A 27,985-nucleotide genomic window follows, 5' to 3' on the forward strand; every position below is an offset into this window, starting at 1 on the left:
GTTAAAACACTGTTACCTAAACAAATTTCATCACAAAAAATTCCATATAGACATACTGGTCTGCTTTCTTGTACTACTATACAGTGATTTGTGATTACAAACGGTATATTGTGGAACGTAAATTTCACTCACGATCACAAAGAAGGGTAGATTGAAAATGTGTTAAGGATAAATAACCAATTACCGCAACCATTTGTTATGTGCTTAACTCCTTGGGGCCGAAATGCGACTAAAGGCGTTATATCTTTTACCCCTTTAGCGTCGATATCTGACGCATTATATGCGCATTATCAGGACTCTCCAGGACGGCGATTGACAAGTATAGTCGCAGAACCGAGATCATGCTGATTGCTTCATGTACTTGTTAATTTTTTATGATAATTACAAAAACAAAATTAATTTGCATACCGGCTCTTATTTCTTAGATGTTCTAATTATAAATTAAATTAATAATTAGTTCCCTTGTTCAAATAAATGTTTGTAATTACGCAGTCATGTAAAGGAAATAGAAAAGACGAACTGCGCTCTGTTTCATTCATATTGTATTTGACTTTTGAAGAGTACAATAATGTCATCTGCAAGTGATATTTTTGAAAATGAAGAAAATAATCATTACCATTCTAATTCTGACATATCAGTCCCGTGGAAATGTTAAGTCTTAAAAGATTGAAATATTTGTACATGTACATCGCAAACTATACAAATGGATAAAATTAACACAACAAAATATGTTTCATAAAATACCAAAAAATGTGTGTTAATATACACAAATGCCACGTTTGTAAATTTAATAATTCTTCAAAAATTGATTAAATATCACAACTTCCCTGTACTTTACACAAGCTCTCAGCGCGTATCACACAACATTCGTGTACATGTTTATAAATAAATTATACCTAAAAATAAACCGTCTATATTCATACAGAAACAGACATAAATTTCAAGTAATGCTGATGTAAATGTTCTGTGTTAATAATGTATTTATATTTATTGGAACTGAATGTGTTTAAATTTGAAAAAGATAAGAAAATCAAAAAAGTTCAAATATTTATTAAACGTATTAGGTGTGTTAAAACTGTGAATATTTCGAAGTGAAAATATCAATCTATCTGGATATAAGTTACGGACAAAATTGAATAATCTTTTTTTTTTTCAAAATTCAAAGGTTTTGTAAGTTTATTTTAATTTATTCCCAAGTTATTAATGTTTCCCTGCATGATTTCAATTGACTGTATGCGAGTGTGATTATGATAAGATCAGATAATCTTCCTTGATGTCAGGTGGTAATTCTTACCTCGCCGCAGCAGGTATGTTACGATATCGGCCTCAGGGAGTTAAGCTATTAATTTTAGCGTATTTCACGACCAGCGTATTCCGCGAATCTTTGTAGCCGCTAAATCGTCTGTTGTCATAAAAACGCGAAATATAGTGTTTGCGAACGTTTCTAGGTTTACAGTAGTCCAGCTAAAATCATTCAGATATGTTAATGGTCAAGGAAGTGTAACAGGGTGAACATTTTGTTTAAGCATCTCAAAGCCATTTACCACTGATTGAAAATTTGGCAATAATAACAGATAATATCATATCAAGTACGAAAACATATTGATACTGCTCTTAAATAAAAGTTTCAATTTTATACCATATTGCATGGACAATGTAATGTGCTTATTATGACCAAAAAAAACACATCCACATGGAGTGATAAATTCATGCTTGCACATCCTACACCTAAATCAGGGGATAAAACTTTACCACTATGTACCTTAAATTGAGGTCTTTTTGCAGGATTATGATCCCAGCACAGTTTGATCAGATGATTGAGCCCCTCTGGAGTGCCGTCTGGAATTCCTGGTCTTTTGTTCTTTCTTACCATTTCCAGAATCTGTAACAATATGAATACATACATGTTTCAGGTGGAATGAATAAACATGACTTTTATGCCAATCATTAGACAAGCTTACTGTCGCTGAGTGGCTGCTTTTTAATTTCTGACATTTGCAGCCACCGCAAAACAAACTGTATGTGTCTGATTAGTTCGACTAGCCAATCATGTCCTTTACGATTTTACTTATGAACAACATATAAACTGTTGACATAGTGAAAACAATCTTTAAAACATTTTTCAATTTTAATGTACATGTGAAATCTAAGAGATGAAACTAAATTTTCTCTTCGAAACTGTTTTTAAACATTACTGATAAGTCTGAAATTAATTAATTATTATATCGACAATGTAGGGATAACGCATGTTATTTCGTGCTATAACATCTGCAGAATCCCGAGGGATTGTTTGGTGCCCGAGCCCGGTAGGGCGAAAGTACCAATGTATCCCCGAGCAATTCTGAAGATATCATAGCATGAAAAAACATGCGTTATCCCTACAATATCATTACAAGAACATGCGCTAACTCTATTCTAGCATAAAACAGGTAAAAAGCTAATAAATGAATATGTTGTCCCTAAACGTCATTAGGTTTCCATAAAATGCGCAGGAATGTCTGCATTGCTTTTTCACGCTGACGTCATTTCCATTTGAATAATCTGTTTTGGGGCTGATATACATTTACGCTTTGCCATGGACTGTGCATATACAAAAAGGTGTTTTAACAGCATGTGAGCATGAGAATCTCTCTGTTAACACATGTTTTTTTACTCCTGTTAAAACACCCCCAAAGAATGACAAGAACAGCAGTTTTATGCTAGAATATATGCAAAAGATAAAATGTACTACTTAATTCTAATTCATCAGAGAAAACAGACTTTACCTGGAAAACACTGCAATCTTTGTAAGGTGAACATCTAGTCAACATTTCCCACAGTATAATACCAAAGCTGTAGACATCGGATTTTCCAGTTATCTCCCCTTTATCTAGAAGCTCAGGTGACATCCACAAGGGGGCAGCACCTCCACCAGACTTTGATTTGGCTTTCTTCCTACCCGATTTCAACCCAGCATCTAGTCTGAAAAATGCATTCAAATAAATGATTCATAAAATTCAATACCCCGGTAAATAAATAATCAAAGCAATTAATCCTAGTCTAATATAACAAATTCATAATCAAAATTCAAAGATTAGCAAATTATTTATGTAAACTACTGTATATTTCTTTCCACAAAGGAATTCTAATGTATAATGTGCTCTCCAGTTTTTGTACAAATGAAACTGTTTTTGATGAAAAATGTTCTAACACACATAGAACATAAAAAATATTATTCCACAAATTTCTCCCATCAGTACACTTGGAATATTGACCTGAAGTTTCCTTTCACTTATAATGTTGAATCATTTTAATTTTATGGGCATTAAATTTGGTGCTTTTTGACAAAATTTTTTTTGTAGGTTTATGAATAAAATGTATGTGGATCTCAAAATTGGAAGATAATATGTCATTGAATGGAATTTATTCCTTTGTTGCAACTCAATTTGTTGATCGACGAATGCAAAATATACAAAAAGTCCACTACATATATTAAGAATTTTACAGTATTTTGTATAATAAAACGTAAAGAAATTCACCATGAAACATCAAAATCAGTACCTCAACTTTGAAAATCCGAAGTCAGCAATTTTTGCACGAAGACTCTGGCACAGTAGAACATTCACTGATTTGAGATCTAGATGTAAGACCTGAGGTTTGTGACTGTGTAAGTAGTTCATCCCAAGGGCTATATCTCTGGACACTTGATAGTACAGGGCGTGATCCAGGGACTCACTGTAACAAAAACACAACATTACGTTTCCTTGAAATACTTTTCACACCATATATTTAGACAGCTTTATCATAAATAATTTAACTGCAGTTGGGGCAAAATCAACATACAAGGTTTCATCCAGTCTATTATCAAGTGTGTGATATGCTTTCAGGCTTTGAGTTGTTTATTCGAAATCCTTTACTGTTCCCATAATCTCTTAAAAAATTCTATCTCTCTGGAGATTTGAATATTGAGTTATTCAAAATCAAAACTAGTCAAAATCCATTTCATTCTAATTTCAACAAACGAAATTTAACAACACAACCATTCTCGTGTTCCGATCATGTATTTTCCTGTCTTCGAAAACAACATCAAATTTCCCAATAAGAAACCAGAGCTGAGAGATTGTTGAAAATAAAACCAATGCAGGGGACATAAAACTATATTTAGAATGCTTACGAAAAAATCATCACAGAATGATAAACTGCCTGATCAAAAATAACTTCCCAAATTTGGTAGCATAAGCTCTTTTATGCTCCTTTAGTTTGTTTTTAGGAAACAATATGAAGTCTAGAAATTAAATGTATACCATTCTGGGTTATGTAGGTAGCTGAACAAGCTTCCCTGTGACATATACTCCAGCACCATCACTGGAAGCTTGCTGGACGTACATACACCAATCAGCAACACCACACGAGGATGGCGTAACTCCTTCAGAAGGCTCACCTGTTGTGAAGAAACAAAAATAACACAAATTACACATCCTTTTTTGGGGAAGGGGATAATGATGTACTGATAACAGGATACAAGAGTCACAAGAAAGTAAAACAACTTTTTTTCTTTTTTCAATCTTTTTTTTTTTTTTGGTGGGTGGGGGACGGCTGCAATACTAAGAGACAATATCAAGGAACTACAAGCAAAAACAGGATTTGAAATATACTAGGGAGTAGTGGGGTGGGGTGGGGAAATGGGGTGGGAGTAAAGTGGGCAGAGGGGTGACAGAATACTAAACTAAAAGTAAAACATTTACTTCTTTTCAGGGCAGGGTGAGGGGATGATCGGGCTGGGTGAATGGGATTATAAGAGACCAGACCTTGGGTAATTAAAAATGTAATTGTAATTAATTGCAATTAAATTACATTTCCCAAGTAATTGAATGTAATTTGTAATTGTGTCATTTATCAATTACATGTAATTGTAATTTAATTAATTACAGAACAGTTCTAGGGTGTAACTGACAATTACATTTCAATTACTTTCCAATTACATGGCACATGCTAAGCCAGTTTGTTGAACAAATAGTATATATAATTTGTTCAACAAACTGGATTATTATTTTGTGTTTATTACCAGTGACACTTCACTTTAACCTGCTAATATGCATTTCATAGCTGTGAAAAATAACAATAGAATATTATGGTAGGTGTTAACCCCTTGGACATAGCTCCTTTGTTCTGATATTTGTTTCATTAGAACCAGCTGGTAATCTTTGATGATGTTTGTCATTATGTTTTTGGAGAAAATGATCAAATTAGGATTTAAAATTGTTATTTGCATAATTATTATTTAGATTTTTATTGGAGCAAAAATTGAAATGCTTAGCATTTAGTTTAGTCATTTTTTATCTGTGATAAAATTTGTTGTATTAAATGATATAAACAACATAGCATTTCACAGTTCTAACAAGATAAAAAATTTAATTATTATTGTAGACATTATGAGTATTCTACAGTTTTAGTGACATAGTTATTCTAGGATGACTCATGAATGTTTTACAACTTATTTTCAATGTGGTCCTTTGGAGAACTTGTAGTGTCAAGGATAAAAACTTAAAATATATGTTTAAAATGTAAATGATTAAATACTGAACTAGACTAGTTAAATTTGAAACATATTTCAGAACCATGATCCTATAAACTTCAGAGAAATTCAGACCTCAGAGAAATACCTGACTTTACATGCATCTTCTCTAACCGAATTCTGCTAGACAATGTATTAACTATTAATTAGGGCTGACTTGTAGCTCCTTTTGCAATAATATTAAAGACAGAGTAATGTTCTCCCGCAAACACAGATTTTACTTTGAGCTTAAATTCAATTTTGAAATAACTGAAATCAGTTTACATGTGGATTATCACGTTTGTGTAGTACAAAGTGTAAGACGCACCACATTTGGTATTGTAATTGAATGTAATTAATTACAATTTCCAATGTAATTGTAATTTAATTAATTACATTGCTAAATTTCATGTAATGATAATTGCAATTTAATTGGACATTTCTCAATGTAATTGTTATTTAATTAATTACATTTTAAAGTAATTGACCCCAGGTCTGTAAGAGACACTATCAAGAAATTAAAAGCAAAAAAAAAATTATATGGAGAAGAGAATGTGGGGTAATGAGGGAAGAGCAATGTGGGCCAAGGGATGCCGGAGCACTAAGAGACAAGACAATATCAAGTAACACAAAAAACTAACAGTAAAAAATAAAAATTTGCTTTCAGGCGGGTGGGGGTGTGGCGAGGCAAAGAAGAGTGTGAAGTTTCGTGCAGCAACTAATCTGCTGATAATGCCAAACAGAATTTTGTTGAAAATTTGTTGATAAAAAATAGGTTAAACAAGAGCTGTCCATAAGACAGCCAAACTTGACTATTCGAAATATTGTCCCAGAAGCAGGAAGATATTACCCAAAATGTTAAATATCAAAAGAGTATTAACTTCAAAAGGGGACATAATATGACCAAATGCATATCAGAGTTATGGGACTTGCTGCTATCAACTAGTTTTATAACCCTGAAGGCACATGTGAAGTTTCAATTCAATATCTGCATTAGTTTTGGAGATAGTAACTTGCATGTAAACTTTTACCAGAATTTTCTAAGTCCAAAAGGGGGCATAATTTGCCCAAAATACATGTCAGAGTTATGGGACTTGACCCAGTGAGGTTGTTAATTGATCTAGAAAATGAAAAAATAAGTTTCAAATCTATATGCCTTTAAGTATTAATAGCTGTAAGTACTTGCAAGCAAAACTTTAACCAGGATTTTCTAAGTCCAAAGGGGGCATAATTTGGCTAAAATGCAGGTCAGAGTTATGGGACTTGATGCTATCAACTAGTTTTAGAACCCTGAATACACAGTTTAAGTTTCAATTCAATATCTGCATTAGTTTTGGAGATAGTAACTGCATGTAAAACTTTTACCAGGATTTTCTAAGTCCAAAAGGGGGCATAATTTGCCCAAAATACATGTCAGAGTTGTGGGACTTGACCCAGTGAGGTTGGTAATTGATTTTGAAAAAAAAAATAAGTTTCAAATCTATATGCCTTTTAGTAATAGCTGTATGTACTTGCACGCAAAACTTTAACCAGAATTTTCTAAGTCCAAAAGGGGGCATAATTTGGCCAAAATGAAGGTCAGAGTTATGGTACCTGGTGCTATCAACTAGTTTTACAACCCCGAAGACACATGTGAAGTTTCAATTCAATATCTGCATTAGTTTTGGAGATAGGAACTTGCATGTAAAACTTTAACCAGAATTTTCTAAGTCCAAAAGGGGGCATAATTTGCTCAAAATACATGTCAGAGTTATGGAACTTGACCCAGCGAGATTGGTAATTGACCTAGAAAAAGAAAAAATAAGTTTCAAAGCTATATGCCTTTAAATGATAGCTGTATGTACTTGCATGCAAAAACTTAACCAAGGTGTGACACCAATGCCGACGCCAGGGTGAGTAGAATAGCTAGACTATTCTTCAAGCTAAAAAGGAGCATTATTTCATCAAAATGACAGCAAAAGTTTTGGAACCTATGTCCTATACTTGATATTATCATAGCAAACAGTGTGTTTACTTTCTTACATTTATTGCTGCAACAAGTAGTTACAGAGATATTACTTCAATGCAATTGCAAACAAAATTTTGTTTTAAAAATTTGCAAAGTACAAAAAGAACATGACTTCGTCAAAATAATAGCAAGAGTTATGGAACCTATGTCATTTTTTGGTATTATCATGGTGGACAGTGTAAACTTTCATTCTGTTGTGATGTGTAGTTATCAAGATTTCTTGCGGATAACTGAAAACGGAATTTTGTTGAAAATTTGTTGAAAAAGACGCTACATGCAAAAGAGGCATAATTTAACAAAAGTTTTACCCAAGTTTTTGAGTTTTTACCCAATTCTTCATTTTTACTGGAAACAGCAATCAAACTAAGAAAATATCATTCAAATATGATAAATGCTGATAGAGGGGATACTGTTCTTAAAATATAAGACAAAACTGTAAAATTTTTCCAATTAATTTTCAATATGAATGTTCCTATTTAGTTCTATCTGATACATCATTTTTACTTTTAAAGATAAAAGCGTTGTGTAATTTGTTTTTCAGAAAAGATTTAAAAGAAAGAAGGAAAAGTAGTGCATACCTCAGCAGCAAAGTAGTTTTTATCTTGCTGTTGTAAAGACATCTTCAGCTGTTTTACAGCAACCTCTGACCCTTGGAATTCACCCTTGTACACACGAGAAAATGTCCCCTCACCTACAAGATCTGAATAGAAATAATTGCATTAATTTTACTGAACTACTTTTTGTACGCTTCTAACATAGATAATTATTAGACAAAAATACACTTGCGGTATATATAAACTGTTCAAATTCTACCCTAAGTTGTAATATAGGTTTCATTTATGATTATGTTCCATTGTCATATTTTGTAAAAGGAGATTCAATGCTTTCGTATATCAACAAGACATGCCCCATATCGTTTCATTTTAAAACACTCTCTTACTGTGAAATCAGTTAATTCTGTTGACATTCAATTTTGAAGTTTTGGCCAATACCATTTCTTCATGGTCATTAGAATTGTCAATTTCAAACTACAGATAAGATAATGGAAGTCTTATTTGCTTCTTGGTATATACATTCAAAGTTTGATACTGTTTCTGACCAGAAGAGTTTAAAGTGAATAATTTGATAGAAGGTCACCTTAAGATCAACATGAAATTATCTTAAACTCAAGCCTGCAATTCTGACAAAAAGATTTTTAAAGTTTCCTGGTGGCCATGTTTTTTGATAAATCATAATAATTTAAACTATCTTGGAAGAGGGTCACTCAAAAAACACTTCACTTCAAGAGCATTGACTTAGGTGCAGATCTTGTACAACCAAGCAGAAAGATTTGAAAAGCCATGGCAGAGGACCACCCAATGAACAACCATGAAAAAATGGTGAAGTTGTGCTCAGCTTGTGAGCTAAAAAGCTAAAAAATGCTACATACCTTCCTGTTTATAACTGATATCTCTCTGATCCAGCTCCAGACTTGTCACTGGATCTGAGTGTCTAAACTTCTGTAGTTCTGACTGTAGCTGTCTGAAATTATACACATATCAATAGAAATGCTACGGTCAAATGTTTTATTTCCTGCATAGTTATTCAAACTATTTTTAGCAGCAAGGTTTCCTGATGACTTTTTACTGTTTACCGTATAGCGGGTTAAGTCTGCGGGTTTTTATTTCTGCTAAATTTGTGGGTCAAGGCTGTCATGCAGAAATAAATTCCGCACATTTTAACTATCAGCAGGTTTTTTTTTGATGCAGAAATTATTTTTGATATTTTGCTTAATATAATGACCAGTTATCTTTATCTCACGAGTTTTTCATCTGCTATCAAGTTATTCACACTGTATCGATTGTGGTTGATTGCTTTTATATTAATCTATTGTCCACGAATAAATGGTCACCGAACGGACTATGTACAAGATTTTGCATTTGTTAATATTTGTAAATAAATCGTAGTTTTCTACCAGCAGTCGCGAACGATAAGAAGAAGAAGAAGAATGTGATACATTTTATGAAAATGTCCTTCAAAATGAATTACTGGTACTGGACCTTTTATTTTTAACTCTGATTTTTGATCATGCACGGTAATGAAAAGAGAAATCAGATTTAAACATAAATCAGCTGCGCCAACTTCACTGTCTTAGATTCCAACCTAGATGATACCGCCAAGACAAAACTAACGAGAACGATATGCATTTTAATGGTTGATTATGACGTAGTAAATGCGATAGCTATTTCCCATGCACAGAGTTTACTTCCAGATTATGCAAACCGCAACAATTAATTCCTGCTTTTCTTGAAGGTCGCAGAAATAAAAACCGCAGAAATAAACTAGGCCCATTTTAGGACAAAACAGCAGAATTAACCCGCTATACGGTAAGTCTTTGACTGGTTAATGAGTATAAAAATAAAATATTCTATTTTCCAAAGACCTTTTCTTTTACCTAACAATCATACTAACTGACCTACTTTTTACTGTAGATGACAAAGTTTCCAATTTGACCTAAATTTTATTTTAACAAACATTCAGATTTGGATTCATGGAGATCAGGTAGAAAATGTGGCCTCAAAAGTGTTTATAAAGTTCTTCTATGATTTGACCTAGTGACTTAATTTTAAATCTCAGATAACCCAGTTCTAACCATAACCTAGATTTCATTAAGTATTTCTATGATCTGACCTAGTGACCTACCTCTTTGATGTCAGTTGACCCAGTACTGAACTTGACCTAGATTTTATTACGGTTAACATCATGACCATATTTCACAACAATCTGGTATAAAATGTGACTTCTCGAGAGTAACAAAGTTTTTCTAGGATCTGACCTTGGGACAGTTTTTGATTCATATTACCTAGTTTTGAATTTACCTAGATTTTATTAAGACAAATTTTCTGACAAAGTTTCATTAAGATCATGTAAATAATGTGGCCTCTCAAGTGTTTACAAGGTTTTTCTATTATTTGACCTAGTGATCTAGTTTTTGACCCAAGATATTAAACCAGTATGAAATTCATCTGAGACTATATTAAGGCAAAACTTCTGACCAAGGTTCATAAATACTGGTTCAGATTTGTGACCTCTACAGTGTTAACTGTAAAACTGTTGAAGACGGACAACAACAGACAAATGGGTTTAACAATAGCTCTACAAGGACCTTCAGGTCACAAAATAAAGCTATTTGACATTTCACCTGAAAGTGTATCCTTTCACCTTGGACAAAGTTACCTGGGTTCTGCTTGTTTCAGATATGCCTCTAGACAGAGCGGCATGACCCCAACATTGCTCCCATATACTTTGTATCTGGGTGTATAATTAAAAAATAAGGCTTCATCTTACCAATTATATGATTTTATACCTGATTTGTTTGTGGTGTTGTTGTTTCTCTTTCTTCATTTCATCAAGAAGTTCTTTCTTACTCATCCTGACTCCCTCCTCTGTGTTTCCATAACTTCCATCCTCCATCCTTCCCCTGACTCCCTCCCTTGCGTTTCCGTAACTTCCATCCTCCATCTTTCCCCTGCTGTCATCTAACAGTCCAAAAATAGGACTGGAGTTAAATGACCTATTCCCATCAGCTAATAGTTTTCTTGCTGATAGCTTTGGTGTGCTTGGTTTGTTAGATTCTGATAAAGTATAAAAAGGTAGGTATATCATACTGTTCACTGTATAGTTTCACTGGTGCACAACTTCACAAGATGAACAACAAAATGCATCATGACTCTATATCAAATTCTTTTTGAGATATGCACAAAACAAATCCAGAAGGAAGGACAGACTGATAGATGTACAGACAAGGATAAATCTAAGTGCCACTAAGTGGGGCACAAAGAGTATCAGCCAAGGCTCGGTCACTTATCTTGCTATAAATTACCTGCCAAGTTATCATGTTATTAAAGGTATAAAACAAAGAACGAGAACAGAACATCAGATAAAGAGCTTATTCTGCCTAGCAGTGAGAGTCCACCTTGTAGGCAAAAAAATACTTCTAGGGCTATTACATTATATATTACTAATTACCATTTCTTCATGTATGTTCCAGTTCAACTTAAATGAAAACTGTGAGAAGATTCTTTGGAAGCATAGAAGGCAACCAAGCAAAATGAATAGCAAACTTGGTTTGATCTTGTTCGCAAGAGGTAATGATTAGTGCAACACCCTCTCACAAACTCTAGCACTCGCTTAAACAGAATTCTATCAAAGTAAAACTGAATGTTCTCCATGATCCCAAAGGACCAGAAAATATAACAACACGATGTCCAAGTACATAATTATCTGGATTTCAATAATGTATTACAATGTTCACGCAGCCTATCAAACACCAATTGAGAGCAAGTTGCTACTGCCATTCAGATACTATATCAATACTTTTCAGGTTTATGTATACATTTGTATCTTATCAGATGAGTTCGTAATTAAATACATTACCCCGGTTTGACTCTGGATCACTATGCTGATTCCTCAGTTCTCTCTCCTTGTCTTTCAACTGTCTCTCAAAGTGTAACAGCTGTTCCTGCAGGTCATGTACTAGGGTCAAGGTCATTTCATCTCCACTGCTGGCACGAGATTTCAATCTTTTAATCTACAAATAAAACAAAGATAAGGATTAGGGTTGCAACAAAATCAGTTCTATCACTAATTAAATTGGAAATTTGAATTAGCATCAAATCTACGTTCATCTCATTAAGACATTTTAACATTTTTATCTTCATCCTGTTTATATCACACCCTTCCTTAAATCTTAAATAATTTACACTTATCATCCAGTGCAGATCAGACACATCGTCCTCAATCTGAAAGTGGTATAACTATTCCAAGGATGAAGGGTGGTACACCCAGGGATCATCCTAGGTCAAAAATTTAGGGAGAAGTGACTTCTCCCTCCACAGAATTTAGGGAGAAATTGAGGAATTTACGGAGAAGATATCCAGCATAGTATTCAGTTTCCTGCCTATATATATCCACTTTCTATGGGTCTTTCTATAACTAATAAAGGGTAATTATTTAAGAAAATTGATAATTGCATTATTATTATCATGAAATTATAAATAAAGTATAAACTTAGCTATGAAAAAGTTGCCTTTAAATTTTTATCCGAAATTTACACGTCCGAAACTCGTTAATTTATCAGGTACACGATCGAAACGCCATGAAAATTTTCATTCATGATTCAATTCTCGTGCATTAATAATGCCCAATTCTTGCATCAACTTGTTCAGATTTATACATTTAGTTGATTCATTTATTAATCTTTTCGAAAATAATACCAAACTCGTTAATATTGGCGATCTTTTTACAATATTTTATACGGCAGTTCAGACTTCCGCGGAATTGTTTTTTTTCTATCCACAGCACCCAGGCAATTCATTAACAGAAACTGGCCGTATCTGAAATAATTTTTGAAGTAATTTTTAATAAAATCAAGAAATAACATACAATTGATGCATAAGATAATGAACTCGTTAAGTTTATCCGCTTTTTACATGCCGATTGAAAATTTTCAAAATGGCGGCGGCTTACAATATTATTGATTAACACAGTGGGATATTAACGCTACGATTGGCTGAAGTTTGACAGGCGAGTAGGCGGGGTTGACTATGGATTTATCGGTAATTTAATCTAGAATATGCATCAAGTTTTACAAACAGATTACAACACTCTAAAGAACTCGGTGATTTCGGATTTCGCCCGGAGGCGATAATTAGGCGAAGTGGCTGACTTCAAAGCGACGATATCGCTCAAATCGCCTTGTAGGATGATCCCTGGGTACACCACGTGTCTTCGATCTAAGGATGTGTTGTACTCACCTCTATACAGCAGATTGTGTTTTCAATAACAGAATGTGTTGTACTTATAACTGTATATCAGAGATTCTGTTTGCAATATGAGAGCAGGCTGTACTTTTTTTTCCCCTGCAAATCAGCAAGCCTATACTCTACCTGAGGAATGTCGTTCTTATTTTTTCTGTATTTCAAAGATTCTGTCCTCAGTTTGGCAATATGATACACTCATCCTTCATTGTATATCAAAGTCTTTGTCCTCAGCTGACAACATGTTACCCTCAATGTTCTCTGTATATTAAAGACACTGTCAACTGTTTGATACTATGTAACACTCACACCACCTCACACCCTTGTATATCAAATAGTCCTGAGTTTGATAATACATACTTTACATTCACTTTTCTCTGTATATCAAAATAATTTAATACCCTGTCCTCTGTATGACTATATGTTACATTCACATTTTCCTTGTATACAAGAAGTTCTGTCCTCAGTTTGACAATATGATACACTAACCTTTCTTTGTATATCAGAGACTCTGTCTTCAATCTGAGAATATGTTGTGCTCCCATCTGTCCTGTAGCCACTTTCAGGTTCTGACTGACTCTTATCTCGATCTTTGTTGTTAATCTTGTATGTTGACAGCAGAGGAGGTTCTAAACAAATTAAAACATTCTGGGTACAGCATATACATAGAACACAGAGAATACTGGTAGGATCTACAGAAATTTGGCTCTGCTCTACAAACTGAGGATAATACTTCAGTTTTCTTTCAGATTAAATAATCTTCTGTCTATATTACATATAATCATGTTGCATGTAATTGTACTATGCCCCTGACACCAGAAATACAAAGCAAAGTTAATTATAAAATGCTAAATCATCTTCATGTCTAATCTGACAATTACTACATAACCACAAATACCTGTTTTCAATTTCAACCACAAACATACAGTAGTTTGGGGCATCAATATATTCAAACTTGCCATATTTGTGAATAATTATAGAGATATGGATAAAAAAATCTACCTATATCAGATTCCATCTGGTGTTCTGAAGGTTTGACAGCACTAACTGTTTGTTTTCTAGACCGTTCCAGCCTCCTGAGGGATTTCCGCATGTCTGGTTTTATAACATGTGTCTTACTTTTGTCTTCATGCAGGGAAGGCGACATGCGAGGATCTGAAATTTTACAACAATTCATGCTGAATATCAAAACCAACAGAAAAAATAAGGCTATAACCTATAAAAAACAACTTTTCAGATACATGTAGTTTAAAGCATTTAAACTGTACAACATATTTGTTTAATTTATATTGTAGAATGATTTTTATGCCTGTTCTGCATGATCAGATGTTATGTCATTTGAAGAGAAGACACTTCAGAATCAAACATAAACATTTACATAGGTTGCAAATGTATTTTCATTAAGTAGCAAATAATATGGTAAGAATATAACTAGTGCAGATATGATGCCTGTCAATGCAAACACCGTCTTTCTCTCAAACCACTCTTTCCCACAAATTTTAAAATTAAACAAGAGCTGTCTGAGGAAAGTAATGCTCAACTATTCAACAGCCTTGTCAATTGAATGAATATAAAAGGCAGAAAAAGAGGCATAATTTTGTAAAAATTCAAAACAGAGTTAACGAACCTGTACATTGCAAGTCAGCTCATCACAGTGGACAAGTGTGAGAAGTTTCAATCCCTTCCCATTAGTGGGTACTGAGCTATTAGCTTATATACAAAAACTCAACCAAAAATTGCTTAGCTGAAAAAGGGACATAGTTTTGCTAAAAATGCCAAGTAGAGTTATGAAACCTGTGCACTGCATGTTAGATCATCACAATGAAACAAGTCTGTGAAGTTTCAATCCATTCCCATTTGTTAATACTGAGATACCAGCTTACAAACAAAAACTTAACCAAAAATTGCTAAGTCGAAAAAGGGGCATAATTTTGTTAGAAAGCAACACAGATTTATGGAATCTGTGTAATATAAGTTAGTTTATCACAGCAAATAAGTGTGTGAAGTTTCAATCCATTTCAACAAGAAGTTACTGAGATACCAGCTTACATACAAAAACTTAGTCAAATTGGGACGCAGATGCTGACGCACAGGGGTGTCCAATAGCTCTATTTATTCTTTGTATAGTCAAGCTAAAAATCAAATTTTATTGCAAAAAGTTAAGAATAATAGAAATAAGACATTTTCAAAAGCAAATTCACAATCACTACATGCATTCTAGCAATGTCCACTCTTAAAAATAACAAATACATAATGCACACTTAAATTTACGCATGCATTTGTGTTACACTCATTCAGAACGTTTCTGAAATACTGTGATTTCATAGACCACAAAGACTACAAAAGCAGTCACTTTTTTAAACCCCTTGTAAGTGAAGGTTACAAAGTTTTATCTTATAGTAAAGACAGACATTCATTTAAGACTATTATATTTGCAAATAAAATCTAAAATGCTATCACTATATGCCAAACAAATTGAATAAAAAATTACCACTGTTGCCTACCTACTTACTATTTCTAAATTTCAAAAACAGAGTCTTTTATTTCTAATCTGATTTTCTTTTAAATGGCACTTGTTCATATTCTTAAAGCAAAAGCTTTTTCAAGAAATAAAAAGAATGATGTCAACATTGACATATGCCCCCTGAAAATTCTTGACAGAATCAAAGAAAGAGGGCTTTATAAAAATGTAATCTGTCAAGTTAGAAAGTCCCAAGAATATGTCAATGTGTACTTTATGTTGATGATGTATACCAAGTTTCATTTGAATCAGACGGAAGCTGCAGAGAATACAAAATACTGTAATATGTAATAAGTAGCTGTAACATGGTTAAACCAAACAAGAGGGCCATATTGGCACCAAGTCCCTCACCTGACCATGACTATTTGACCTTGAATATACACATAACACACTGAAGCATGACTGGTAACTTCTGTGTTTAGTATAAAAAACTTTTGACAGGTCAAGTACCACCATTTGATCAAATTTGAGACAAACAGTATGTCATGGATGTTTAAGGGGAAATGTAATTTAAAAACGTTTTTATTTTTAGCTCTGGTATCCCCTTAAAGGCACCAAGTGCCCACATTTGAACAAATTTAACAGACTGCTTTACAAGAATGATATAGACCAGGTCTGATGAAGATCCGTCAAGCGCTACATGAAAAGAAGTTGTGGTGGCCACTCTGGTAGCCATGTTTTTGACAATCTGAAATAATTTGAACAAACTTGGTATAGGGTCATGAAAGGAACATTCTGTGATATCATTTAAAGCAGAGTCCATAGTAACAAACATTTTAACCATGTTTTATTTAAATCAGGCAGGCCATCAATCAAGTTTTTCCAATGATTTGACCTAGTGAACTGGTTTTTTTATCCAAGTTACCAAATTACAAATTTATCATAGAGCCTATAAAACAGACAAACATTCTGACTAGGTATCAAGAAGATCAGGTTGAAAATGTGCCTTTTTAGTGTTAACTAGGTCTTTCTATGATATGACCTAGTGACCAAGTTTTTGACCTAGATAACCTAGTTTCACAGTTGACCTAGATTTCATAAAGGCAAGCACTCTGACAAAGTTTTATGAAGATTAGGAACAAATGATGGCCTCTGCACCCTTAACAAGGCTTTTTATGATTACCTAGAGACAAAGTTTTTGACCTCAGACACACTAGATTTCAACTTGATCTAAATTTCATAAAAATAAACATTCTGACAAAGACTTTTAACTGATGACAATCAAGTAGAAAACGGGACCTTCAGAATATAAACGTTTTTCTGTAATTTGACTTTGTGACCTGGTTGAAGACCTCAGATAAGCAAGATTTCAAAATTAACTACACCTTATGGACAAGAGGGCCATGATGGCCCTATATCGCTCACCTGAGTTTAGTTGCTTGCTTGAACAAATTTCTTTATTAAAGCCTTAAAAAACAAGCAAATTCGATAAATTGGTATCCCCCGCTGAATGGGTTTGTTTTGAGGAATGATAAAGGAATATATCCAGCAAAAAATTAAGGATGTAAGTACTAAGAAGCAAATAATTTCATTACATTTGAACTTAAAAGAACAGAAGTCCTTAAGACAGCACAATCAAGTAAGAAATCTGATACGTGGATGGTGATGGAGGGAGTGTTAACTAGCTTTTCCTCTGATTTGACCTGGTGACCTAGTTTTTGATCCCACATGACCTAGATTCGAACTTAACCTAAAGATCATCAAGGTTAACATTCTGTCCAAGTTTCATGAAGATACAGTCATAAATGGCCTCTAGAGTGTTAACAAGCTTTTCCCTTGATTTTTTTTACCTGGTGACCTAGTTTTTGAACCCACTTGTGCCAGATTTTATCTTGACTTATAAAGATCATCAAGATTAACATTCTGACCAAGTTTCATAGAGATATGGTAATAAATGGGGCCTCTAGAGTGTTAACTAGAAGAAACAAGAGCTGTCACTTATGGTGACAAATGCCCCCGCAGCACCTTGACCTTTGACCTGGTGACCTTGACCTTTGACCTGGTGACCCAAAAGTCAATAGGGGTCGTGTACTCAATAAGAACTATTAGCATGTGAAGTTTGAAGGTCCTGGGTGCAGTGGTTCGCAAGTAAAGTGCCTTCATGCAGAAAGTTAACATTGGTCCCTGTGACCTTGACCATTGACCTGGTGACCCCAAAGTCAGTAGGGACCGTGTACTCAATAAGTACTATCAGCATGTGAAGTTTGAAGGTCCTGGGAGCAGTGGTTCGCGAGTAAAGTGCCTTCATGCAAAAAATTAACGTTGGCCCCTGTGACCTTGACCTTTGACCCCAGTCAGTAGAGGCCGTGTACTCAATAAGTACTATCAGCATGTGAATTCTGAAGGTCCTGGGTGCAGTGGTTCGCGAGTAAAGTGCCTTCATGCAAAAAGTTAACGTTGGCCCTTGTGACCTTGACCTTTGACCTGGTGACCCCAAAGTCAGTAGGGGTCGTGTACTCAATGAGTACTATCAGCAAGTGAAGATTGAAGGTCCTGGGTGCAGTGGTTCGCGAGTAAAGTGCCTTCATGCAAAAAGTTAACGTAGTGACTAATAAACGAACGAACAGACAGTTGAAAACTAATAAGCCTCCCTTCGGGGCATAAAAATGTGGCCTGTAGAATGTGTTTTTTCTATGACGTAGTTAACGTAGTGACTAATAAACGAACGAACAGACAGTTGAAAACTATCAAGGTTTTTCTATGATTTGACATTGTGACCTTGTTCAAGTCCTCAGGTAATCTAGTTCCAATTCTGACCTAGATTTAATGAAGACAATATTTCTGACAACATTTTATGAAGATATGGTAGAAATTGTGGTCCCTAGAGCGTTAACAAACTTTCTTTTATTAACTTACCTAGTGACCTGGTTTTTGACCCCATACGACCAAGTTTCATTAAGATTGGGCCAAAATCTTGGACTTTAGAGTGTTAACAGTTGAACTGTTGATGATATACAACACACAATGACAGACAACGACAGACAACAGGGTGCTCACAATAGCTTATCTTCAGCACTTTGTGCTCAGGTGAGCTAAAAATACTGCACTAAAAAAAAGCCCAATGATATGCAGATGTCCACTTCATTTTAATGATGTATACTAAGTTTCATTTGAAGTGGATGAAAACTGTGCGAGTCGAGTACAAAAGGTACAGATGTTTATACAATACTGTTTAATTGAAATAACTCTATAAATGAGCCGCGCCATGAGAAAACCCACATAGTGGCTTTGTGACCAGCATGGATCAAGACCAGCCTGCGCATCCGTGCAGTCTGGTCAGGATCCATGCTGTTCGCTAACAGTTTCTCTAATTCCAATAGGCTTTGAAAGCGAACAGCATGGATCCTGACCAGACTGACCAGTGGCCACTATGTTGGTTTTCTCATGGCGCAGCTCCAAAAATGAATGGCCATGGAAGCCCCGACAATATGTGCAAATCCAGTTCAAGCTATTTATTCACTGATGACCACCCAGCCCCGAGTACACAGCTGAAATCACGACCTACTTCTCATATATCAAGAGCAGTACAGATCTTCCAAGAAAAGAAATCAAACAATGTTAAAGTGTTATCAGAAATGATACTGTCATGTAAAAAGTGCCTCGATGATTTTCTAACACATCTCACAAGCTGTTCTAGCTATACATATACTGCAAGATTTCAACTTTCTACATCATACTTATTGGAGGAAGAACATATATAACTGTAGGTGATGTTTTGCTGCCACTTTGTGCTAAAAATATAACATCAAAAAACTCAACAAAATATACACAGTCTAACCTTCTGAAATATGTCACGCACATAACATTTACCAAAAGCCTGATTTTGTAATAGCAGAGGTGAAATAAAACAAACTTTCTAAATGTAAAAATAAATATATCAAAAGTTGCAATGAAATGCTAACCCACTACTATTGTTAAATAAAATAAAATAGGGTTATAATAATAGTAGCTTAATCTGGGATACTGTATTCAGCTTGAGTGTATTTTGCCAGATCAGATCACATGAGATGCACAAGCCCCGATGTGATCTGACCTGGCAAAATCCACGAGTACCAGACCTAGCTACTGTTATAATTACCACTTTTTGTTAGTTGTTTCGTTGTCAAATGAAATCTTCGATGTTTATCGATGTTAAAATAGAACTGACTTAAGTTTTTGTGTGCACTATGTATAGAATGGTGTCAGGTCATACATATTAAATGAAAGTAGTCTGCCGGCATACAATACAAAAGGTAAAATACAGATTTTTTCCTGCCTGATCTTATTTACTTGTGAAGTACAAGCCGTATTGTTAACAGAATTTATATAGGTATATAATAAAGAACCATATTTAGTCAGTTGTTACATCTAATGATGAGTCATGATTAATAGAAGGACTGCAGCAATTTCACAGCAGATTATTCAGATTGACTGTGTTTACACTTTATATGAAAGTAATTGTCTAAATCACATGCTATATGGTATAAATTTGTGCTGTACAAATGGGAACTGTTATTTAAGTAAACACTGAATAATAATTTTGTAAACGGCAGAAAGAGCATGCATTATTCATAAGCATGTGCATGTATCATAGCAACTATCATAGTAACCATGGCAAACTGACAACTGTACACCCATCTACTAATACAATTAATGAAATTAAACTATAACACTAAAAACATAATTATCCAGAATGCTCTGTGGAATTTAGAAATGCTGTGTTTTTATTCTATTTGTTCAGTTATTATGTTTAATATAAGTATCTGCAAGTGTACGCAACAGTGCAGACATTATCGAAGTTCATAGATTACCCATGTATTAACATTTTACCTGATTTTCCAGGAGGAGACAGTATATTCACTGTAACAAGATTCTCTAGACCCTGACTGTGATCATGACCACCAGATGCTTGCTTTTGCTCATCATCATCATCACTGTCAGTAGTGTTGCCATCTGCTGTTATCTGCACATTAAAACGTACGTAAAAATGTACAGTGAAACACCGCTCGCTCGAGCATCGATGACTCGAGCACCCGGGCTCGCTCGAGCAATTCATGTGGTCCCGGCCGATTTCCTTCTATTTTCTATGTGAAATTACCATGGCTGGGTCGAGCATCGATAACTCGATCGCTCGAGCATGACACCTGGTCCCTGTGTATTAACTTACTCTTTGTTGCTTATGGATAACTCGAGCAGAGGTGTCAAAATTTTTCACACCATCGGCGGTCAGAATGTATCGGTTAATTAAAAATTTTCTCACGTCGTGAAAATTGCATGGTCTATTCCACGACTATCTTAAATGTTTGTTTGTCGGTATATTTGATCTGATAATGAGATTAATTATTGATGAAAGGTGGAAGAAAAATTTTATTGATCGAAATTGTTATTAATTATTACTTTGTTTTCTGCGGGATCGAGGAGATAATTGTGAGATCTTAATATTTTAATCAGCAGTTGTTTGCATGCAAATAAAGGAAATAAGATAGCATTTTCATAAAATTGAGACGATAATTAGGAGATCTTATTTTGGAAAAGAAAATTGCGAATTCGATTACAGTATTTCAAATAAAAAAATGTCTTAGATGTTTCTTCACATGTGCCATTTACGATCTCTCATAAATAACGTTTGTAATACGTTTGTTTTTTTTAAATGTCACGAGTGTGTTATTATAACGCATCACCGTTTCCTCTGCAAATGGTCTCGATGACAGTTGGTAAAACAAACTTCAATTTTCTTCGTATGTTGGTCAATGTTTGGGTCGCTCGAAACCATGGATAACTCGAGCATTTTGCTCATCCCCTTGCGACCTCGAGCGAGCGGTGTTTCACTGTATATTGAGTTAGAGAAATCTCCATTATCTTCACCTTATTTTTCTACAGTCTACAATTATTTTCTTCAGGCTTATATTAGGAAATGCAAGTATCTCATCCATATATAGACAAATAACTGGGGAATAATTCATTCAAACAGAAATATCTTGATTCACAGAGATTAGTCAAAATATTTTCTAAAGATTTAGATCATTTTAACAATGTAGCATTTTTTTAACCTACACAGATAATTATAATCATATTAAAGTATTGTCTAACTATTTGTCAGTTGCTAAGACAGGACTGACTTAAATGTAAGTCACAGGTTGTTGTAAATATGCCAACAAACGATACATCACACCTGGAGTGTCACAGAACTATTCAGGTCATTTACAGACCTTAAATCTCACAACACTGTTAAGGCCACATGTCAAACCTGGTGCTTTACAGCATTGTTCAGATCAGTATCAAACCTGAAGCCTCTGACCTCTGTTTGGACCAGGTATCAAACCTAGAGCCTTGCAGACCTGTTCATACAACATACCAAACTCGCAGCTCTGTTCAGCCCAGTTGCTAACATAAGTTCTCGAAGTGTGGCTGAACAAGTCCTAGGCTGTGGCATATTTGTAAGTTGTTTACAATGAAATCATCATTTTCATCGACATCTAATTTTGTCAATTCTGTGTTTGATATCAACTCTAAAATCAAGTCCCAATGAAAATGAAACCAGACTATGTCTTTCAGAAATCTGAAATCTCCATAAAAATTTTCCCACAAAGTGATTATTTTTGTCCAAATGACATTTTACGCTTACAAATTTAATGGGTCACACTATCATACCTCCTTGTATTTCTCCCTTTCCAGATGCCTGGCAGCCATCTCATCTCTCCGCAACTTCTGCCTCTCGTCATATGGTGGAAAACTCTTCTCACTGTCCTTTGTCTTCTGTTTTCTTTCCTCAAACTTTTTAGCTGCAGCATGTACACCTATCAAAACATTATGCTTGCTCGTTTTAGTTTGAATTGTTTTCATTTGATCATTTTCAAAGCACCCCAGTTACATTACATTAAACCCATTAGAAATATCTTTCATATAAAATTTATCATAGATGAACAAGTATCTGAGTACAAGAAATACCTCAGCATCATTAGTCAGAAATAAGTTCATCTTTGAACAGCAACACTGTTTATATTTATGTGAAAAACTTCAAATATTCAGTGATATAACAGAACTCCTACATATATATCTACATGAACACAGAAGGCATCCTCAGTTGTCCATGCATGTCAGGAAAACTTCAGACTTTCAATTTTTCTGACAAAAGATCAAGGTAAAGCAAAAAGTTAAGCCACTAGGGCATACTGACAGTATATGAATACTGATGTAATGTTGAAAAAAAAAACAAATACAGGTAAAAAATAAAAAAGCAAACAGTTTTCATAAGGTCGTTTATATATAAAAAAAACTTGCTGCAGAGCCCAAAATTGGTAATATTTTACTTCTGACAATAATTGTAGTCTTGGAAAATATAACTTAATTTTATACAATCAGTGGAATTTGATAATCCTTCAGACCTACCTTCCAATGCTTTCCTTTTTACAACATCTGCAGATCGGCTTCTAGATCTCAACTGTCTTGGTTCTTTTTTTTCTTCTATCTTCTTCATTTGAATCTCTCTGCCACTTTTAGCAGACTCTCTTGTTAATGATGAGCTTCTTGGTCTCAGGAGTACACCTTTTGCTGGTTTAGTTTCAAGGTTAGTTAACTTTGATACTGGTTTCTCAGAAGCTGAAGAGTTACTTCTCTTGAGTTTTGTGTCAGATTTAGATTTTGCACTTGCAGTATTTCTAGCACTAGGAGGTCTCTTCTCTGTACATTTAGCACTACTGGATTTTGTACTGGCTGCAAAAGAAGGATTTTCTCCTCTAGCAGAATTTTTCACAGATTCAGCACTTTCTGAAACATTCGACATGGCACTACTACATCTGATTCTGCTTGTCTCTGTTCCACCTAACACATCATATGCACCGGATTGTTTTACAAATGTTTCAGAATGGCAAGAATTATCTTTTAATATTTTATTACTGGCCTTAAATTTTGATTTTTTAGAAGCTTTCTTATTCTGTGTATTGTTAACTTCTTCCCAGGCAATGGAAGATGACTGTAACTTAATATCTCCACTTCTTCCCATTTGCGTAACAGGCAGGTTTTTAAGGTCCCTTATACCTTTAAGAATTTTATCTAAAGCTCCAAACGCTGTAACTCCCATGTCATGTAGCTGGGAAGCTGACATGAACTCAAGGTCTGTTAAATCAATTTCATTGTCAGCAAATATTCTCACATATTTTTCAACATCTGGAATCCCCAAACCTCGCAACCAGAATTCAACTTCTGAATTACACTGCCTGCTTGTTGCAAATGGACTAGTTGAGGTTATATCCTGTCTTCCAGATGATGGTCTATTAGACCTTGTGTTAAAGTCTTCAAGACCAAATATATCCCTGATCTCTTGCTGCGGACTAGAACTGAAAACATTATCAACCACTGAGCATGCAAGTTTGTTCCCATCAACACTATTATGAACAGAACCAGGTTGTATGAGAACTTTGGTTCCCTCTAGACTAGAAACATCATTAAAGCTTTCATCTTTCCCAGCCAAAATACGAACCTGTCCTTTTCTAGGATCAATGTAGATTTCTGGAGGTTCTGGGGGTTGTGTCTGGAAAATTCCTTGAGGCATACCATACTCTCCAGCATTTGAATGGGACTGGAATTTCCTGGGTGTGTATGTTCTCCCTACCGACCTACTGGATTCATTTCCATTATTCTGGTTATTGTCAACACCATTTTCAGTCAACATCAAACCATTCACATGTTCTAAAACCTCTTCTTTCATTTCATTATCTTTAAACATACATGTATCAATTCTAGACCTTCTTTGTGAATGAACACCATTCTGCTCAGCTACTGATTTATTGGGCTCTCTTCTAGAACTGTGTACTTGGATTTTCTTTTGTTTATTTTCTTTTGATTTTTCAACAACAGCAGTAGGGGATCTAGATGATTCACTGGGTTCACGTTTTAAAGAATTACTTCTTCTTACAGGCTTATGTGGTTTTGTTGAGGAAGCGTTAGTTTTTATATGGCTGTTTTTGCTATCAGGTTTATTCTGGTGAGCTTTAGAAAGATTTTTGTTCGGTTTAACTGACTTAGTATCTGATGGTGCTGACCATGTTTCTCTTCTTATAACATGGGAGCTAGCTTTTTTCAATACCTTTGTCTTTAAATCTAAAATTTTATCTGCCCTCTCTGGTGACAAATCCATGTTCAAGGTTTGGTCATTTCTATCTAAGACTTTTGTCCTAAGGTTGTCTTTTGATGAATTTTGTTTTAACCTTTCAGACTGAAGAGCTCTGGTGTCATTTTGTGGAACATTGTTCTCCTGGTCCACCAGGTCTTTGCTTGATTTATAAGTTGTGAGTTTGCCAGCACCACCATGTGCCCATCTAGAGCCTCCAACCTCCTTCCTGAAAATGTATAACATAAAATCATAAAACTCATATTTACTTTCATTAAAATATGGCAATATTGCTATCACTTCACATTTTTATTTGGCACCATACAGGCTCTGCAAAAGAATAGCACATTTGATCTACTAGTATATATATATATCATCCCCAAGACATTGTTCTAACTTCCAAGTAAACATTGTCAACCACCTGATTTTGTTCTGATCATATCTTATCATTCCCATGACACTGTTCTAATCATATCTTATCATTCCCATGACACTGTTCTAATCATATCTTATCATTCCTATGACACTGTTCTAATCATATCATATCCATGACACTGTTCTAATCATCTTATCATCCACCTGACTTTGTTCAAATCAAATTTAATATACCATGACATTCTAATCATATCTGGGGCATATGCAGCCAAGTGGTTAAGGTTGCTGACATCAAATCATTTGCCCCTCATCGATGTGGGTTCGAGCCTCACTCGAAGCGTTGAATTCTTCATGTAAGGAAGCCATCCAGCTGGCTTACGGAAGGTCAGTTGTTCTACCCAGGTGCCTGCTCGTGATGAAATAATGCACAGAGGGGCACCTTGGGGGTCTTCCTCCACTATCAAAGCTGGAGATGCCATATGACCTACAGCTGTGTTGGTGCTACGTCAAACCCAATAAAATCATATCTTATAATCCTCCGACATTGTTCTAATCACACCTTATTATCTCCCATACATTGTTTTAATCATACCTTATCACCCCCCTGACATTGTTCCATTCATACCTTATCATCCCCCTGACATTGTTCTCATCTTCATCTACAATCTGTCGATGTAAGAGGTAAGCGGACTCAAGGTTCTCGATATCCCTGTGCAGTTTACTGGTTCCCTGTACAAGTTGATCATACCTGTGAATGCAACAAAATTATTTTCATTTTGAAACAACAAGTATAAATTTTGAAATAACAAATATAAATCTATAAATTTCATTTTTATGCACAACTGACATTTTGCATTTAAGCATTTAAGAAGTCAAGCAACTCCAGTGATTCTCATATTATTGAAATATTGGCCCCTGTGATCCTGACCTTTGACTTACTTGACTTCTTCTATTCAAATATTTCAGATAAATCTGAAAATGTATCCTTAAATTATCAAAAATTTATGATCTAAGTTATGGAATGATAAAGTGAAAGCCAGGCAAAACTAAACTAACTGTTTGTCTCTCCTTTTCAGTCTGGCTTGTGCCATATCAGAGCAATTACAGGTAGCATCTCATTCTTGATCAACACTCAATAAGTTGTTAAAGAAATCCCAGTGATGAATCAGGATTCTGAAAATATATATATACAATGTATATTAATTATTATAACTGTTATTGTTACATGTACAAATTATTATTGCCAAAAGGTAGGGCACTTAATGTGTAACCCTGGGATAAATTTTGATAGATGTATTTCTGCTTGCTCTATCTTCTGCATATGCTATACGTATACCATTAATTTTATATGAAATATATTATAAAAAATAAATCAAATCAAAGACTAAACAGTTGTCTTGTCTTTGTTTACATGCAAGCTTGAAAGTGAAGCCTGAAAAATATATGGACTTTTCAAGTTTTGCTTACATTACAACTGTAATGATAGGCAAATATTGCAGACAGCTGCTATGCATTTGAAAATTTAACATAAACTTTTGTCTTAAAATTGTGTTGCATGATATCAGATGAAAAGAAAAATTATATGTAAAAACTGCCACAGTCATATCAAATAAATTATGTCAGTCATCTGCAAACCTTGATTTCGCGGATATAACATCACAGCATCCTGGCACTTGAATCACATGACTTAAAGGTCAAATATAATCATTAATGTGGTTTTCATGATTTTCAATGTTTTTGCTCATAAAATGTTTCACTACAGTAACAAAAAGTTAAAACATTAACATTTCAAATCTCTAACAAAATAGTTTCTACTCTTCCAGACTTACACAGTGAGGGCATAGGAAAGATTCGGAATCCCGTCTTTTAGTTACTCTTACGTCAGTGCAGCGAATCTGATCGATTCCAGTGTTTACATGGGTTTTTCTTTTACCATCCCATTACATTGAGTCCACTTTGGGAATGTGATCGAGACTCTAATAGCCTGTATTCACTTCTGATAGGCTGAGGATCATTCAGAAAGTTTGAAAAAGCAGGGAAAAAATTGCTAAGGGTTATAGGTACATGAAAAACACTTTTTTTTATGTAGCCGTTATTCGCCACAACTTGTGCCACGTGACCTCCATGGATAAAATATAAACATAGCAGACAAAGGAAATTTGGACTTCAAAGAACCATTTTAGGGTATAAAAATTGTGTCTTTTTAGTGGCTATATTTAGGGAATAGCGTAAAAGGTAAGATTTTCATGACAGATTAATATTTAATGCACTTTCCTTCCTAAAGCAGCATGCCTCCAGATTTGGCTAAAAAATAATCTTTCTTTCAAATTGAAGTTTAATCATATTATGAACATTAGAATGTGAATTTTTGTTTCTAACATATTTTAAAAGTTCCAAATCAAGAAAAAAAGATAACCGCGCCGGGAATTGCACCCCGGATCCCCGCGGCAATAAAGACATTTTCCTGTCATCGTAACCAATAGCTGACATAGTGAATAGTGACTCCAAAATATAGATATTTATAATCGAGACAGTTTACCTGGAGTAAAAGCGTGACAAACGCTTTTCAATTTTCATCGTAAAAAGTAGTAAAAACAGCAAATTCTCAAGTGTTTCCGTAACATAAAGTTTGTCAGTAATTAAGTTTTAAAACCTTCTTAAG

The 27,985-nt window shown here is 34.6% G+C and overlaps 1 protein-coding gene across 1 annotated transcript in view; it reads right to left on the reverse strand.

Annotated features, from left to right (window-relative positions):
- Positions 1–26,453, reverse strand: part of LOC123558283 (uncharacterized) — a 42,086-nt gene extending 15,633 nt beyond the window's left edge. Inside the window, exons 1-15 of the mRNA XM_053543110.1 lie at positions 26,380–26,453; positions 25,949–26,071; positions 23,229–25,177; positions 22,491–22,636; positions 20,670–20,802; positions 14,342–14,494; positions 13,829–13,968; positions 11,958–12,111; positions 10,888–11,155; positions 8,971–9,062; positions 8,120–8,241; positions 4,284–4,420; positions 3,541–3,714; positions 2,766–2,961; positions 1,763–1,882 (exon numbers count right to left, since the gene is read on the reverse strand). Coding sequence (XP_053399085.1) covers positions 1,763–1,882; positions 2,766–2,961; positions 3,541–3,714; positions 4,284–4,420; positions 8,120–8,241; positions 8,971–9,062; positions 10,888–11,155; positions 11,958–12,111; positions 13,829–13,968; positions 14,342–14,494; positions 20,670–20,802; positions 22,491–22,636; positions 23,229–25,177; positions 25,949–26,071; positions 26,380–26,414 — 3,942 coding nt within the window. The 5' untranslated portion in view covers positions 26,415–26,453. The remainder of the gene's footprint in view (positions 1–1,762; positions 1,883–2,765; positions 2,962–3,540; positions 3,715–4,283; positions 4,421–8,119; positions 8,242–8,970; positions 9,063–10,887; positions 11,156–11,957; positions 12,112–13,828; positions 13,969–14,341; positions 14,495–20,669; positions 20,803–22,490; positions 22,637–23,228; positions 25,178–25,948; positions 26,072–26,379) is intronic.
- Positions 26,454–27,985: the final 1,532 nt, after the last annotated feature.

Source organism: Mercenaria mercenaria, chromosome 5 (assembly GCF_021730395.1).
Source record: "Mercenaria mercenaria strain notata chromosome 5, MADL_Memer_1, whole genome shotgun sequence".
Taxonomy (NCBI): domain Eukaryota; kingdom Metazoa; phylum Mollusca; class Bivalvia; order Venerida; family Veneridae; genus Mercenaria; species Mercenaria mercenaria.